The following is a 13514-nucleotide window of genomic DNA, read 5'->3' as shown; positions in this document are numbered from 1 at the left end:
CATTAAAACAGCACCTCAAGCAAAGCTTGGGAAGGCTGCTGCAAAATTTTTTATCTTGGCTAAAACTAGTATTTGCAAAAGGATCATAGATCAACAGAGACTACTGCCTTTAGCTCCAGCTGACCCTAACTGGCCTCGATTTGCTCTGCCACCCATACTCAAAGAGCACTCTCAGGAACTCGGCCATTCCAGCAGCAGCCCCACACCCCCTCTCTGGGCCTGCATAAGGCCAGGAGAAACTGTACATCACTAGTTAACACAGCTTACAAATAAGCCGTGTATTAGTGTCCCAGCACCAGTTCCTCATGCAGAGGCTACAGCGGGTCCCGTGCTCCTCTGAGACTGGGGAAATCCTGCCTTGAACAAGCAGGTGAGTTGGTTCACGGTATCCCACTGTGACAGCCAGGAGCAAGACTAGAGGAGGAGCAAGCACTGCAGCTCCTGCGAGGAAAAGGAGCACCAGAGCAAAAGCACATGGTGATTTCAATCACCAGATTGTTCCCTTTTTCCTCCCTCCCCTGAAGTTGCAAACCCCCCCCCCCAACTTTATGTGATTTTAATAAGACAGAGGCTATTTTAGACTGTAATACAGAATTACAGCTTATATTATAACAAACATTTGGCTTTGCCAAATTGATTGCCATTGATACAGCTCTCATACATACACATCGCTCAGTACAGGCCAGTGGCACATTGAAATATGCCAAGGTTAGAAGTGAGTATCAGCACAGCACCTCCCTTTAGCACATCCACATTATTTTATTGGGTTAGTTCTCAGAGAGCCAGTAGTCACCTGGACTTGCACATCTGCAGTGTATTGGAGAGGAAAAGAAACAAGCAAAAGGTAAAGTGTGGCACCAGACTTGGAGCATACCTTCTGTCTATTGAAATAAATCACCAGTGCACCTCAAACTGAGGCAAAGCACTCTACCACCACCTCCTTCAGTATGCTGAGAAACTTTAAAAACATAATCTCTGTTTTGCCTGTGGAATCCCCAAGTTTTGTGTTAATTTTACAGTAGAACTCCTTAGTGCAGCACTTAAAAATTGATCTGTGTCTATTAGCCATTGGGTTAAGGAGAGCAGGCAGAAGAGACAGACAGAGTCGAAGATTCATGAATTTCAGTTAGTGGGGGTTACCTTGTTTCCTACCTCGTCTCCTGGAGTCACACAGCCCCAAAATCACTTTTAATAAATTCCTCATTAAAAGCATGACTTTTGCTTGAGCCAGAGTCTGCATCTTTGAAATACTGAGTCTTGTTTTCTAAGTATCAAAAAATGGTAGAAAACTCCATTTAACCAGATCACATTTTATACGGGAGTAAGTTTTGTTCATAAGGCTCTTTTTCCAACCTTCAAATGTCATTCTTTAAATTTAGCTACATCACTTCTCAAACATTACAAAATGACTATGATTATAAATCTTTCCCACCTAGATGATAGTAGCAGGCTTCATCTTACTTAGCTTTAAGTGTTTAACAGACAGTTATCTAAATCCAAGTTAGCTTTGTGTGCTCTCTTCTGCATCAATAATAATAGAAAAGGTCCTTTTGGGGGAGATTCATCTGTTATCTTCAGACAGCATGAACTTTCTGAACATGTCAACTTCAAATCTTTTAACAAAAGCAAGCCCAGAAGACCAGCTTATGCTGAAACAGCTAATTATTAGATAGCTAAAGCAAGGTGGAGGGTATCTTACCCTTGTTTGCAATGCTCAGAACACTCTTAATGCTTTTACTGGATTAATTCATTTCAGTTCCTTTAGTCTCCCAATAAAAGAGTTTTCATCTCTCAAAAAAGTATTATTTTAGCTCTTCTCTGAAGCTCTGTGCTACGAGTCATCTGTTTATATGTCCCAGAAGCAGACTTGGCTTTTTGGCTAGAGGAACATGCTGGACACTGATATATCTATGGCATGATGGATGCTTTGTTCTTGTCTACAGGTCTCCGATGTACAGTCAAAATTTTAGCATCTGTTGCATCCAAACTGACCAAAACTAGTGGCAACAAAGCATTCACACACAGCTGTTAATAGCATAGGTATTAAGAATTAAGAATCAAGACCTATCAGATTTGGGGGGGGACAGGGGGAGCTGTACAAAAGGAGTAGGATCGTAGTTTAAGACAAATCCACCAGGGTATGTGGTAAAGGGGCCCTAGGGTATAAGAAAACAGCCTCTTCAGCTGTAGTTGGTCTTAGTATTGTGGCTTCCTGGTTTTCAGCAATTAATCTCAAAAAGGACAGTGCTCTTTCATACCTTACCATTTATGGTTACAGAAAGCTTCGTAACAAGGGAACTAAGTTAGGAGTTTAGCCACAGCAAAGCAAACTCAGAGAAGTACAGGAAAGGAGAAGGAAAAAAAAAAATCCCTTTCAGCTCTAAGTTCCACTGCTATTACAAATCTGACATGTAACAGAAGTTTTTTCATCCGAGAAAGAACCATTTCATCAAAAAAAGTAAGTATATTTCTAAGCCACTGGTTTTCTTTGGGAGCGTGCAATAGCTTTGGGGTTGAGAAGTACAGTGCTCTCGGAAGCAACAATCTTTCTAAATCTGCAGACCTATGGAAGGCAGGCCAGATAGCCCACATGCTACAGAAAAGTTGTTCTCTCTTTTGTAATTGGATGTAATCTGATAATTCTCCATAATTATTAGCAAAGATAATGGCAATATTTTCACAAATTAGGAGTCTGCAACCCAAATGAGATCATAGCTTTTATTCATTTTAACGGTAAATAGACTTTTACTCTTAGGAGTTTCATGGCTTTGGGTGTTCAGTATTCCTTTAGAGGCTGTGCTTGTCTAGCTCTAAGTTAGAGAGGAACTTGAACTCTTTCAGGCTTCACTGAAATCTACTGTTAATTTGATTCATTCTGTGCAGCCCTGTACTACACATAATGCAAAAGAAGCACCTGAGAAAGATTTCAGAACTGCTGAACTGAGCAAGTAACTCTTCTCCTTTTTTAAGAACCACCAGGTTTAAAAGCTAACTGAATTACTCTTAAACAACTGCATAGGTTTTTAAACAAAAAAGCTAACTTCTCTAATTCACTCTAGTGTCACAGCTAAAGAGTTCATTAATAAAGCAAAATGATACAGCATATTTCGTAAAATAAATGTAGTTGTATCATGTTACACAGTCAAAATATTGCTGCTTCAGTTTTCCAAAACAGCTGCATGAATACACTGCAGAGTCTTCTTTTCTCTGCACATTTCAACTGAGGTTCAGCATCACCTTATTCTGTAAGACACACAGTATTTGTGCTGCCAGATGCACAGAATGCTTTTTAAGTAATTGCTTCTTACCAATTTGCAATGAACACCACCAGTGTTCCCTGGCCCCAGCACCCCTGGCAAAGGCAGACTTGTTACCAGCAAGAAATGCATATAAATGCTAGTGTAGGAAATGGAGGGCAGGGAGAGGGGAAGCAAGTGCCAATGCAAATGTAGTTTTGACTTCAGGCCTGTTGTCCGGGTTGTAAGTGGTGGGGCAGTAGATAAGAAAAGGATGAGGGCAGGATTGAAACAGAAAGAAAGAAGAATCTAAGCAGTGTTGAAATACTCATGGAAACAGGTAGGCAAGTATGAGTGATCAAACTAATTCTACTCAGAGACAGTAGTAAATATGTTAAGCTGTGCAGCTCTGCCACAGTAGCATAACCAGTACAGAGCTCATATTTCTAGATCTAAAAAACTTACAAGTGCCTTCTGGTTCCCCCACAAAGTACTTGGCCAATAAACTGGCAACAAATACTATGCTCCTCTTACTTACCCAGCAAAGCCAGCAATTTTTATGTTGTCCACACAAGGTGTTTTGAGAATAAAACAAGATGACTATCAAGTTGGCACTTGATAGGAGAAAGCAAATGGCTATTTTGTATGCAGAGGCAGTAGGGCCAAAGGGTCCAGGCCTGTTTAAAAACTCATCACTACAGAGATATGGATGACTTGCATCACTCTTCTTGGTGTCATGTAGTATTAGCACTTGATGCTCACCCGAAAGCAATACATAAGTGCTTACTGGAAATTTACCATATGGTGTAGGATAAACCAGCTCAAAAAATTACTAGCTCACTGTTAATATTTATTCCCAACTTAAATTTGAGAGAAGGGTTTAGCACCCTTTCTTCTGCAAGTGAGCAAGATGAATTCATCAGTGCTACTGATGCTGCCATACCCAAGTTAAGAGCAGCGTGGAATAGCTCAAAAGGGAGGTCCCATCCAAACTCACAGAGGTCACAGCACTAGAAACTCTGCAAAAGATGGGGGAGGAGGCGGCAGAGACTTCCTACAGAGTGTCAAACATGTCTACTAATCAAAACAAGGGACTCTATTCCAAACCTGAGCAGATGGCATCCCTAGGATTATCACAAGCAGCTGTCAATGCAGTGATTATACATTGAAATTGCACAGCTAATGTACTGTATAATTTAACTAGACTGAAGAAGATTAGGGAGAGGGAACATTATGAAAAGATTTGGAGCTTATATTTTCCTAATAATTATGGAGGCACCCCACAATCTTCAGTGCAAAAGATACATTTAGATTTGCTCCTGAAGGCCAGACTAAAAACTACGTCATACACTTCAACATCTTCTAATTCAAATATGCTCAGAGATTTCCTGTGCCAATCAAGTCCTCTGCAGTGCTTCATTTTTCAAATATTTAATGATTTTGTCAGAGGAAACACCTAATTAGCTCTTTCAATATTCCTCCTAATATACATCGACAGAGCTAGGAGACAAGAAAAGAATTTTTAATCTGAAAAAAAAGTAACCGTTTAAACAATGGGGAAATTCCAAATAAATATGTTTTTCTATATGCATGCAGCATTGCTTTGTCTTGAGAGCCAGAAAATGCAGGATTTGCAGCACAAGAACATAAGAATATTTAAATATGAAAGGAAAAAAATGCATATAGGGATTCCTTCAATAACTTGGGTTTTCTCTTAAATTATTCTGCACATGCATGAAATAGTGTTACAGACTTTTCTGGTCTAATAAATTTTGAAGCATAAAAAAATGCAGCAGGAACTATGTATTTCCGTTTTAGGGACCACATTTACAGCTAAACTGGTGCAGCAATACAACAGTGACGTGAGCACCTCTGATTTACACTGCCTGAAGACCTAGCCAGTTATTTGTTATGTTTATAGAAGCACTCAGTGAGATATTTTTAGATGAATCTTTCTTGTTAACATTCTCTGCATAATTTATACGTCCTTATTCTCTTTGGGGTGGAGCAGACATCTGAACTGGGGGAGCAGAGGCAAACAGCATCACCTAGCAGCCCATGCAGACAACCGGGGTCAGGCAGCCCATCTGGTGTCAGGATGGGGAACAACACTGCACATCACATTGGGAAAACCTCTTGGCCACTTGTGAAAATTTCTGATTTACACATACAAACTCCTTATGTGTCTTATGAGGTAGTCTGGCAGTTTCAGATGGTTAGGAAGGATAAGCTTACTGGTACTTCTGCTGCATATGTGGCTGACATTCAAGCAGATTCATGGGGCAATTACATTTATTAATTCTTTGGTTAATAGTCCCACAGGTTTTGTTTTCCATGTAACAAGGGGTCTGATTACCCCACTATTTCTCAGCGTAAGTGGGACAGCTATGTAAACATTATGGTTCATCTAAAACTCAAGACATTGACAGCACTAGGCCACTAGAAGTTTTCCACAAGTCATGGTGGCAGTACCAATCTTTCTTTCATTTTCCCACAGAACTAATTAAAGATTAATCATTGTTCCTGTATGCAAGAATTTCTTGCTAACAACTCAGGTTTCCACTTGTCTATCATTAGCTTCCCACTGTGTTATAAGGAACTGCCATTCAAGTACCACATGGTCTCGGGGCCTGTGCTCCAGGACCGATGATGTTCCTTTGTTTCATTTTCCCCTCTGACCAAGCTGCACAATAGGTAAAGGAGAGTCAGTTTAGTGTCAGTTGGTCTTAAGGTGCTATGTTGCACAGTGTTCCAATATTTTAAATATTTTGGAATTCTTTGTTTTTTGAAAATGCTATTTCCATTTTTTTCCCCCACAGAGCTAAAAGAAACGACAGAAGTTTCCAAAGAACAGTCAGTACGGACATTTACCCAAGTCTCCTTGCAGGGTGCATGTGCCTCTGTGCATGGTTATACACAAGTATGCAGGCACAGCGTGAGCATGCTGACAGTGCTTGATGCCACAAGTTCTATTTATAGCCCCACAGACCAAGAAAAGCACAATGCAGCCTTATTTAAGGGCCTTAGCTCACATTCTGTATTAAACTCAAATGCCAGTAAGCAGGTAAAGTTTATCTTCTGGCAATTTCCAGCTTAAGATGCTTCTTACAATGCCAGTGAATTATACGTGATCATCAGAAAAACAATTCCCCTCAAAATGCTGTACACAAAATTCACAGTGGATATTGATGTTTTATTTAAAGTGGAATTAAATATGGAACTGGACAAAATTCAGTATTCCAACAACGACTCCTTTTGTTCCTAGGGACACCTCAGAACAGCCCTTCATTTTGATATCATGTACGAGCAACTTCAAAATATATACTTGAAAAATCCTGTAACTAGCCCCAAGTTATGCTAAACGACCAAAGCTGTTTTACTGTCCGTATACGTCTATATTGTAAATAACACTAACATTCAGGTGTTACAGTAGTCTAAAAACAGTAGCATTTCAGTGTTCAAATACCTTTTTCCTTTGATCATTAAACAGTCAAAGTAAAACATGTTTACAAGCGAAAAACAGAACTAATAGGAAAGAAAGTAACATTCAGATTATATTCACATTCTTTCTTTTGAGAGCTGATGGTGTCTTTATCTCATCTTTCACCAAACTCAGTGTTGTTCCCCACCCCCAGTAACGCCACAGCTCTGCCAGCCTGAGGCAGCTGGAGACCGTCTACTCACGGTTAACCTGAAGAGCCTATTTGCTAACTTTTGATATAGTGCAAGAGAAGCACAAGCCAAACTTAAGTCTTGATACTTGCTCCATGGCTTAGCTGAACAGAGGTGGATTCAGGCAGCGACCACACCATCCTGAAGGCCAGCCAGTAAGGATAAATATGAAATAGTTATACGCACCTGAAGCTAAAAACCTGAAAATGCATCAGCTACTGCACAAAGCTGTGCACTTTTGCCTTGCACATGAGAACAGGACTGAAACCTGTTTCGGCATGTACGTAATATATTTTCCCTTTCTCCTTCTGCTCTGCTTTCCTCTCTTCTCCCCCCAAAACCCCACACAAATCTTGCTGGACTTGTCATTTCCCATAACTATGGCTTGTACCATGTTTTCATGAAAAAACAAAACCCCACAAATCTTCAGTTACAGCTGTCAGTGCAACAGATACTGGTGATGGGTTGAACTCTCAGTGGCTGTTATAGCTCATTTACATATTAATTCTATACATCAGTCATAATGATTTAATGGCATATGGATTCACAGCAATTATTTTCAGATTCTCTTTATCAAGCATCAGCAAGATAATTTAAAATGCTATTTGGCAAGGGAGTGGGGGGAATCTGCCTAAGAGTTCCCCTGGTGTTACACCCATACTTCAGAGTTTGCACTGTCCCGCTAGTGCCAGCAGCAGTCCTGACTCCGTGCTTGTGGTAAAATGATAGCAGTTTTAACTGCTGTGTTTTCTAATCCTGTTCCATTAAGTTTGGTGGCATCATACTCCTACTGTCTAGAAAACGCAGCTCTTCTCCACTATTTGATCAGACATCAAGTTTTGAGCATTCCTGAATGGACAGGGCCAAACGACAAACACGCAGAAGTCAGAACCAGGCATCTCAAATGCTAAATTTTTAATTATTTCAGCTCTTTTGAAATAAAATGACCACATTTCAGACTAATCCAGAAGAAAATGCATAATGTAAAAAGGGTTCTACTGTGGGAAGATTTTCCCTTCACGCAGCCTTTACCAATCCACAGCACACTATCTCTTACTTCAGAGAAGCAGCAACGTGAAATAGACTGAATTAAGGCTGGGGACAATCAGGCCTTAACAGAACTCTCCCCAAAAGGAATCAGGTTTTCCTACCCCATCTGCTAGCCTCCCCACATGCACAGTTTTTGAAGTACTCTATGGTAAATATCAGAAAGTAAAAAAGGAGTCTACTGATAACAAAAAGCACAGTAACTTTTTTTTAAATTCTAGTTTTTGCAAAAATGGGACTGTTCCTCCATGGGATACATTATATTCCAGAAACTTGTTACACAACTGCAATACCTGTAACCAATCCTAGTCACGTTTTCCCTGTCCCTTCTGTATTTTATTTTGTACCAGAAAGAGATTGTTCAGATTTCACGACTCTAAATTATGCTGGGAAAAAAGTTGGTGACTGCACAGAAGCGGGGGGAGACAAGAGCCCTGTGCCTGGGACTGGGAATGGTCGCGTGCTCCACAATGATGTACTTCTTCATTGGGATCACCATTGTGCCATTCTACACTAAAAGGTAATAACAGCCATTTGTTTATGAATACAAAGCTATTTCTTTTTCCTGTCTGCATCAAATACAGTTATTAAAACAGTGCCGAAATATATGTTAGTACATTGTACAATAAATAAACAATAAATTCTTATGAGCTCTTCAAGAACGTAAGACAGAATAAAAGAGAAAGAAAAAAGTGAGCCAAGAAGTCATTAGGCATTTACAGGTAAGAAAAAGAAAGAGGGACTGATCATCTTCAGGGCTAGAATGTGAACAGACTAAAAACATTTACTATGAAAACATGTAAAATAAAACCCCACCATGCTTATCAAAGCTTGATAATGGAAAGCTAAGTCTTGCATAAATGGGAAAAAAAAAAAAAGGTGCTTTTCCATGTGCAGGAGGGTGTGTTGTTTTTAATAAAACTATATAAACTTGAGCAACAGAAGTCATGGTAAAATTGTTCAGTCAAGAATCTGTATCTAACTTCCAAATCAACCATCACAAGAAACTAGCACCTTCAAACAGGCCAGTCTACCACAGCAAATGCTGCAGAATACAATGAATGCTGAAGAAGTTACTATTACCCGCATTTTTATTTCATTTTGCAAGTTCTGCCTCCACGCACAAAATCAATTTGCAAAAAAAACAAACAAGATGAAGAGTGCAGCTCAGTTTTTCATGCTTGAAGATTTTGATAAAGCAAGTACATGCACCTCATTCTTCTTGCTAAGAGCACCTTTAAGCTCAAAAATGTTTAAAAAACATTATCTTTAAAACACAGTAATTCCCATTTGTTTTATTTATTTTCCAGCCTCCTGATTCTATTACAAAAGACATTTGCATGTAAAAAGATCAGTGCAAGAACTAGAGCGAGACTTTTTTTTTTTGCCACCAATGTGTACTACTGTAAGCAAAAGCTTACTATGTTATCAGTAATAAAAGAGTAACTCTTGAGAAACAGGGATAAGTAACAGCAAAAAAATGAACTTTTGCCAGCCAAAATCCTGCTACTTATTCATGCAAAAGGTCCATGTAATAAAGAAAAGGAGAAGGGGGGGGAAACATGGGAACTCATCTGAGTTCTGAGGATTACTGAATGAAATTAGTCAAAATATTTCTGAGACATCAAGTGTACTGCACTTCCAAATACTTACTACCAAACATTAAAATCCATAGCAATTTTTGTTTCTTGAATAACACTCACAGCTGATTACAGACGGGGTTAGAATCTAACTTCAAACCACAGAATGTGTAACAAACAACAGCAACAACAACAACAAAATGCTTTCCTGCACTGCTTTGCTACGGCAGCCCTTCTTCAGGTGCAGCCATTGATCAGGGTGGGCAAAGTTCACCGCACCAGGATCAAGCAGCCGTGAACTCCACCCATGCCACCATTTAGAGCTGGCACACACAGATGCATCTCCAGCATGCAACTCGTAACAGATATTGCTAACACTTAAAAGCAATACCTTTTGTTTTGGTTTTGTAGTGTCTGGACAACAGAAACTGTGTGCAAGGTACTCAAAGCCAACATCATGGACAAAGTTCTCTGCCCAAACAGTGAAGGCTCAGAGGATGAGGATATCTTTCCTTATCCCTGTCTACAGGTGTGGGTTAATCTGACAGCCTCAGGACAAGAGGTTATGCTGTATCAGACTGAAGATACACTGGAAAGAAATCCTAAGGTACTTGCAACACAGATTGAATAATCACTGTCTGCTGTTATCTAGCTAGCACCTTTGAGGAGAAGGGGTGACTGTTTTTAAACCAAGCAACAGAGTAAGAGTAGGCATTGTTCATCTTTTACATGTTGATGTCTGTGCTTAGACCAAGGCATTTTTAAAATATTCCAGAAATTACACAGTTCTGGATTTTGTTTTAAACATTACATCAAACATTAATACTTGTTAAGGAATTATACCAACTAAACATGAATATTTAACATTTATGAATACTTAAAAATATGTAAGTCTCCGAGTTGAAGACCAATAGTATGAAATAGTTGATAAACTGTGGTTTGCTCAGTTGCTTGTTAAGTTATCTCAGGAGAGACCCGAAGTTAAAAACTGTCCAAAGCAAGACCACAAATCCCAATTTTAGTTTCATTTTTGGTGTGTGATATGAAGCAGGGAAGAAACAAAGCAGAGAAGGGGGGAATGAGGGTGCTGTTGGGAACATGATGCATATGTTAGACAGAAAGGAGAAACAAATCAGTTATTTTGGACAATGACCACCCAGAAAACTCATTTGTCTTTGGTTTGGTCTGCAACAGTCTCTGGCCAGCATGGCAGCAGAAACCTGGACTCACAGAGAAGGCAGTGGCACTGTAGGAAGCACCTGTTTAATGCAGAGATGCTGGGTATGGTGGTAGAGGTACCTTGGTCGGTTGTACGTTGGATGTCTTCCCCAGAGGATGAGTGCAGACCACAGATGGGACAGAAATGTGGCTGCACAGTATTCATTTGGCTTTAGAGGTGTGTGAAAGATTAGGGAAGGGGAAAAAGTAGGTTGTTATCCTTTTGTTCCTGCCATTGTTTCTGCTTGGGAATCAGCAAAAAGTTCAATATTTTTAGGCTTGCTCCCCCACAACCAGAAGTGCTCCTATAGGTACACTGTCCCAGGGAAGGTCAGGTTCAGTTCAGTTCAGTTCCAAAACCACAAGTATTTCAGAGGCCTTATTCCAGCTCAACACTCTCTAAGGGGACATAAAGTGAAATTCAGATCTTGGATGCCCAAGACTGAAGCACTTTCAGAATCCAAACCAAACATGCTCAGACTACAAGTGCTCATCTTCTTAAAGAAATTATATAGATTAGCGTTTCACACATGCAAACCTGATAGCATAAAACACTTTGGCTGAAGAGAATTTTGCTAGCCAATACCTATCTTTATAGTGACTATCTCAGGGAAAGCTACATACTATGAAGTAGCAAAGCAGAAATTATCCACTGTAGACTGAAACAAGAGTCTCGTTCACTGCAAGAGGAGGTGATTTGCTGATTTCCTACCTACTGTTTGCATTACTGCAAGTATTAGCCTTCAGGTCAGGAACCATCCCCTTTCTGCCTTGGCCAGTTTCCAGCTTAAGATACCTAGGCATTATCATGTATGCAAAATAATATTGCAGAAAAGAAACTGTTAACAGCAACAACAACAACGAGTGCTTTAAAGTCTAATAGTATTTCCACTGAAGACTAAATAACTTTGCATTATTAGTTCAGGTCAAAATAGTTCTGTGTTATGAGGACAAGTGGGAAGCCTCCAACAGCCATGCTTTCCTCTTATTTTTCTGCTAGTTACAATAAGATGTGCACAGTGAAGCAACTTCTTTTTCCTGCACACCGACAAGCCAGTTGTGAATTTCTGCACAACTAACATATTTCTGCTGTGCTGGTGCCTAGAAGCTCTGTTAGGAATCCAAGCTTGGCACTGTAATAATAAAGTCAGTCTCAAAGACTGCATTTTATTTTGAGCACATATGTATTATTGGTTTCCAACATTACTCCAATCTGTAAATATGCAGACTGGGGGCATAGACACACTGACAGAAACAGGGAAGCATGGCAAACGGATTGTGGACATAAGGAAACCAAGGCGATCTCCAGGGATGCTACCCAAACTACTGAAGTTTTCGTCAGTACTAGCATGTTTGTTTTATTCAAACTGACTTAACTACAAACTTTGTATCAGAGTATCCATTATAATGAATCTCCTTGATTTTTTTATTCCAGTGCTCATATGTCCCAGGCAAGTCGGAGAACTCTAAAGAAGTTAAAGCACGAATAGAAACAATTGCAAGCAATTTCAAAAAATACCAGACTTTCCCATGCTACTACGACCCAGGAGGAACGCAGACCAATGTCATTTTAAGCAGACTTTATCCCCCGAAAGGCCTCCTCTTTGCTTTCCTTTGGCCTACACTCATGTTTACTGGTGGATGTCTGATTATTGTTCTGGTAAAAATTAGTCAGTATGTTTCCGTTCTTTCCGCTTGGCAGTAGAAAATAAGTATCTGTCTAGCTTAGATTGTTGCAAGATATTAAAGGGCCTTTTTTCTGCCTGTCATTATCTGCATTTTGTGACTTTTAATATACCAGGTGTGAATCTAAGGGCAGGCATTCCAGAAAATTGAATGGCACCCACTATGGATGACAATCCATTACATGAGGACAAAATATACAGTTGATTCTCAGGAATGCCTGAAAATACCTCGTAAGAACACAGACTGAGTTACTATCTATTGTTTCCTTGGGCTTTCTGAGGTACAGTTGCTTTACAGAGCTACAATTCAAGTTTACTGCTAAACTCTGGTTCCATATTTTAGACAGGGTCCTAATTTTCTGTCTGGTTGAGATCAGTTGCTGCCAGAACGATATACATCATTACTGGCAGACACAACCTTTAAATACTTCATTAACAATACAGTATGTATTCATGGCATACTCATCTGTCAAGAAAAGTTTTTTTATGGTCCAAAGAGGTATTAGTTATCATGGATCTCTCTGCTTTTGGGAAAGGGGAGGGGGAAAAACACTCAAAACCAAAATACACTCACACAGATATTACAAAGTTTGTACTCCAAACATCTAACACCAACTGTATATAATGAAATATATGCATAAAACATAGGGTACAGTAAAGAAACTTATATTAGAAGTAAGTTTTGTATTTAACTCAAATCTTAGCCTTGTTTTACTTGCAAACAAGTATACTAAAGAAAGGCTACCTCCCTGCTATTTGCATATATTGTAAAATGTTAAGGAACAGAAGTCATGATATAAAGAGCATGATTATGTAGTAGAAAACATCCATGATGTCTTACTAAATACAGTAATCTAACATAACCACAGAAGTTTGCATGCTTAGCACAAAGATATTTCACAATAGAGACATGTTTGTTTCTAGCACCAAGAGTCTTAGGAAAGCTCTGATGCACATATAGACACATTTTCGATTGTCTGAAAAGAACTCTGTTTCTCAGCCAATTTGCAAATTGCTACTGGACACAGGAGGAACACAAGATACTCCTGCATGCTGTATTTGACTGGTACTTGGCA

The 13514-nt window shown here is 39.5% G+C and overlaps 1 protein-coding gene across 1 annotated transcript; it reads left to right on the top strand.

Moving 5' to 3' along the window:
• Positions 1-2388: 2388 nt before the first annotated feature.
• On the top strand, positions 2389-12518 carry KCNMB1 (potassium large conductance calcium-activated channel, subfamily M, beta member 1). The gene is made up of 4 exons (XM_010579147.1): positions 2389-2462; positions 8306-8475; positions 9947-10142; positions 12189-12518. The coding sequence occupies exons 2-4, from the start codon at positions 8339-8341 to the stop codon at positions 12456-12458; spliced, it is 603 nt and encodes a 200-aa protein (XP_010577449.1). The 5' UTR covers positions 2389-2462; positions 8306-8338; the 3' UTR covers positions 12459-12518.
• Positions 12519-13514: the final 996 nt, after the last annotated feature.

The sequence above is a fragment of the Haliaeetus leucocephalus genome, unplaced genomic scaffold (assembly GCF_000737465.1).
Source record: "Haliaeetus leucocephalus isolate CR32 unplaced genomic scaffold, Haliaeetus_leucocephalus-4.0 Scaffold656, whole genome shotgun sequence".
NCBI lineage: Eukaryota > Metazoa > Chordata > Aves > Accipitriformes > Accipitridae > Haliaeetus > Haliaeetus leucocephalus.
This window is presented reverse-complemented; position numbering and strand designations above follow the sequence as displayed.

What these genes read in the sequence shown, in the direction of transcription:
- KCNMB1 (XM_010579147.1), top strand. Translation starts at nt 8,339, where the DNA reads ATGCTGGGAAAAAAGTTGGTGACTGCACAGAAGCGGGGGGAGACAAGA. An exon ending in GTGCCATTCTACACTAAAAG is followed by an intron (nt 8,476 to 9,946) that starts GTAATAACAGCC and finishes TTGGTTTTGTAG; the next exon opens with TGTCTGGACAACAGAAACTG. An exon ending in CACTGGAAAGAAATCCTAAG is followed by an intron (nt 10,143 to 12,188) that starts GTACTTGCAACA and finishes TTTTTATTCCAG; the next exon opens with TGCTCATATGTCCCAGGCAA.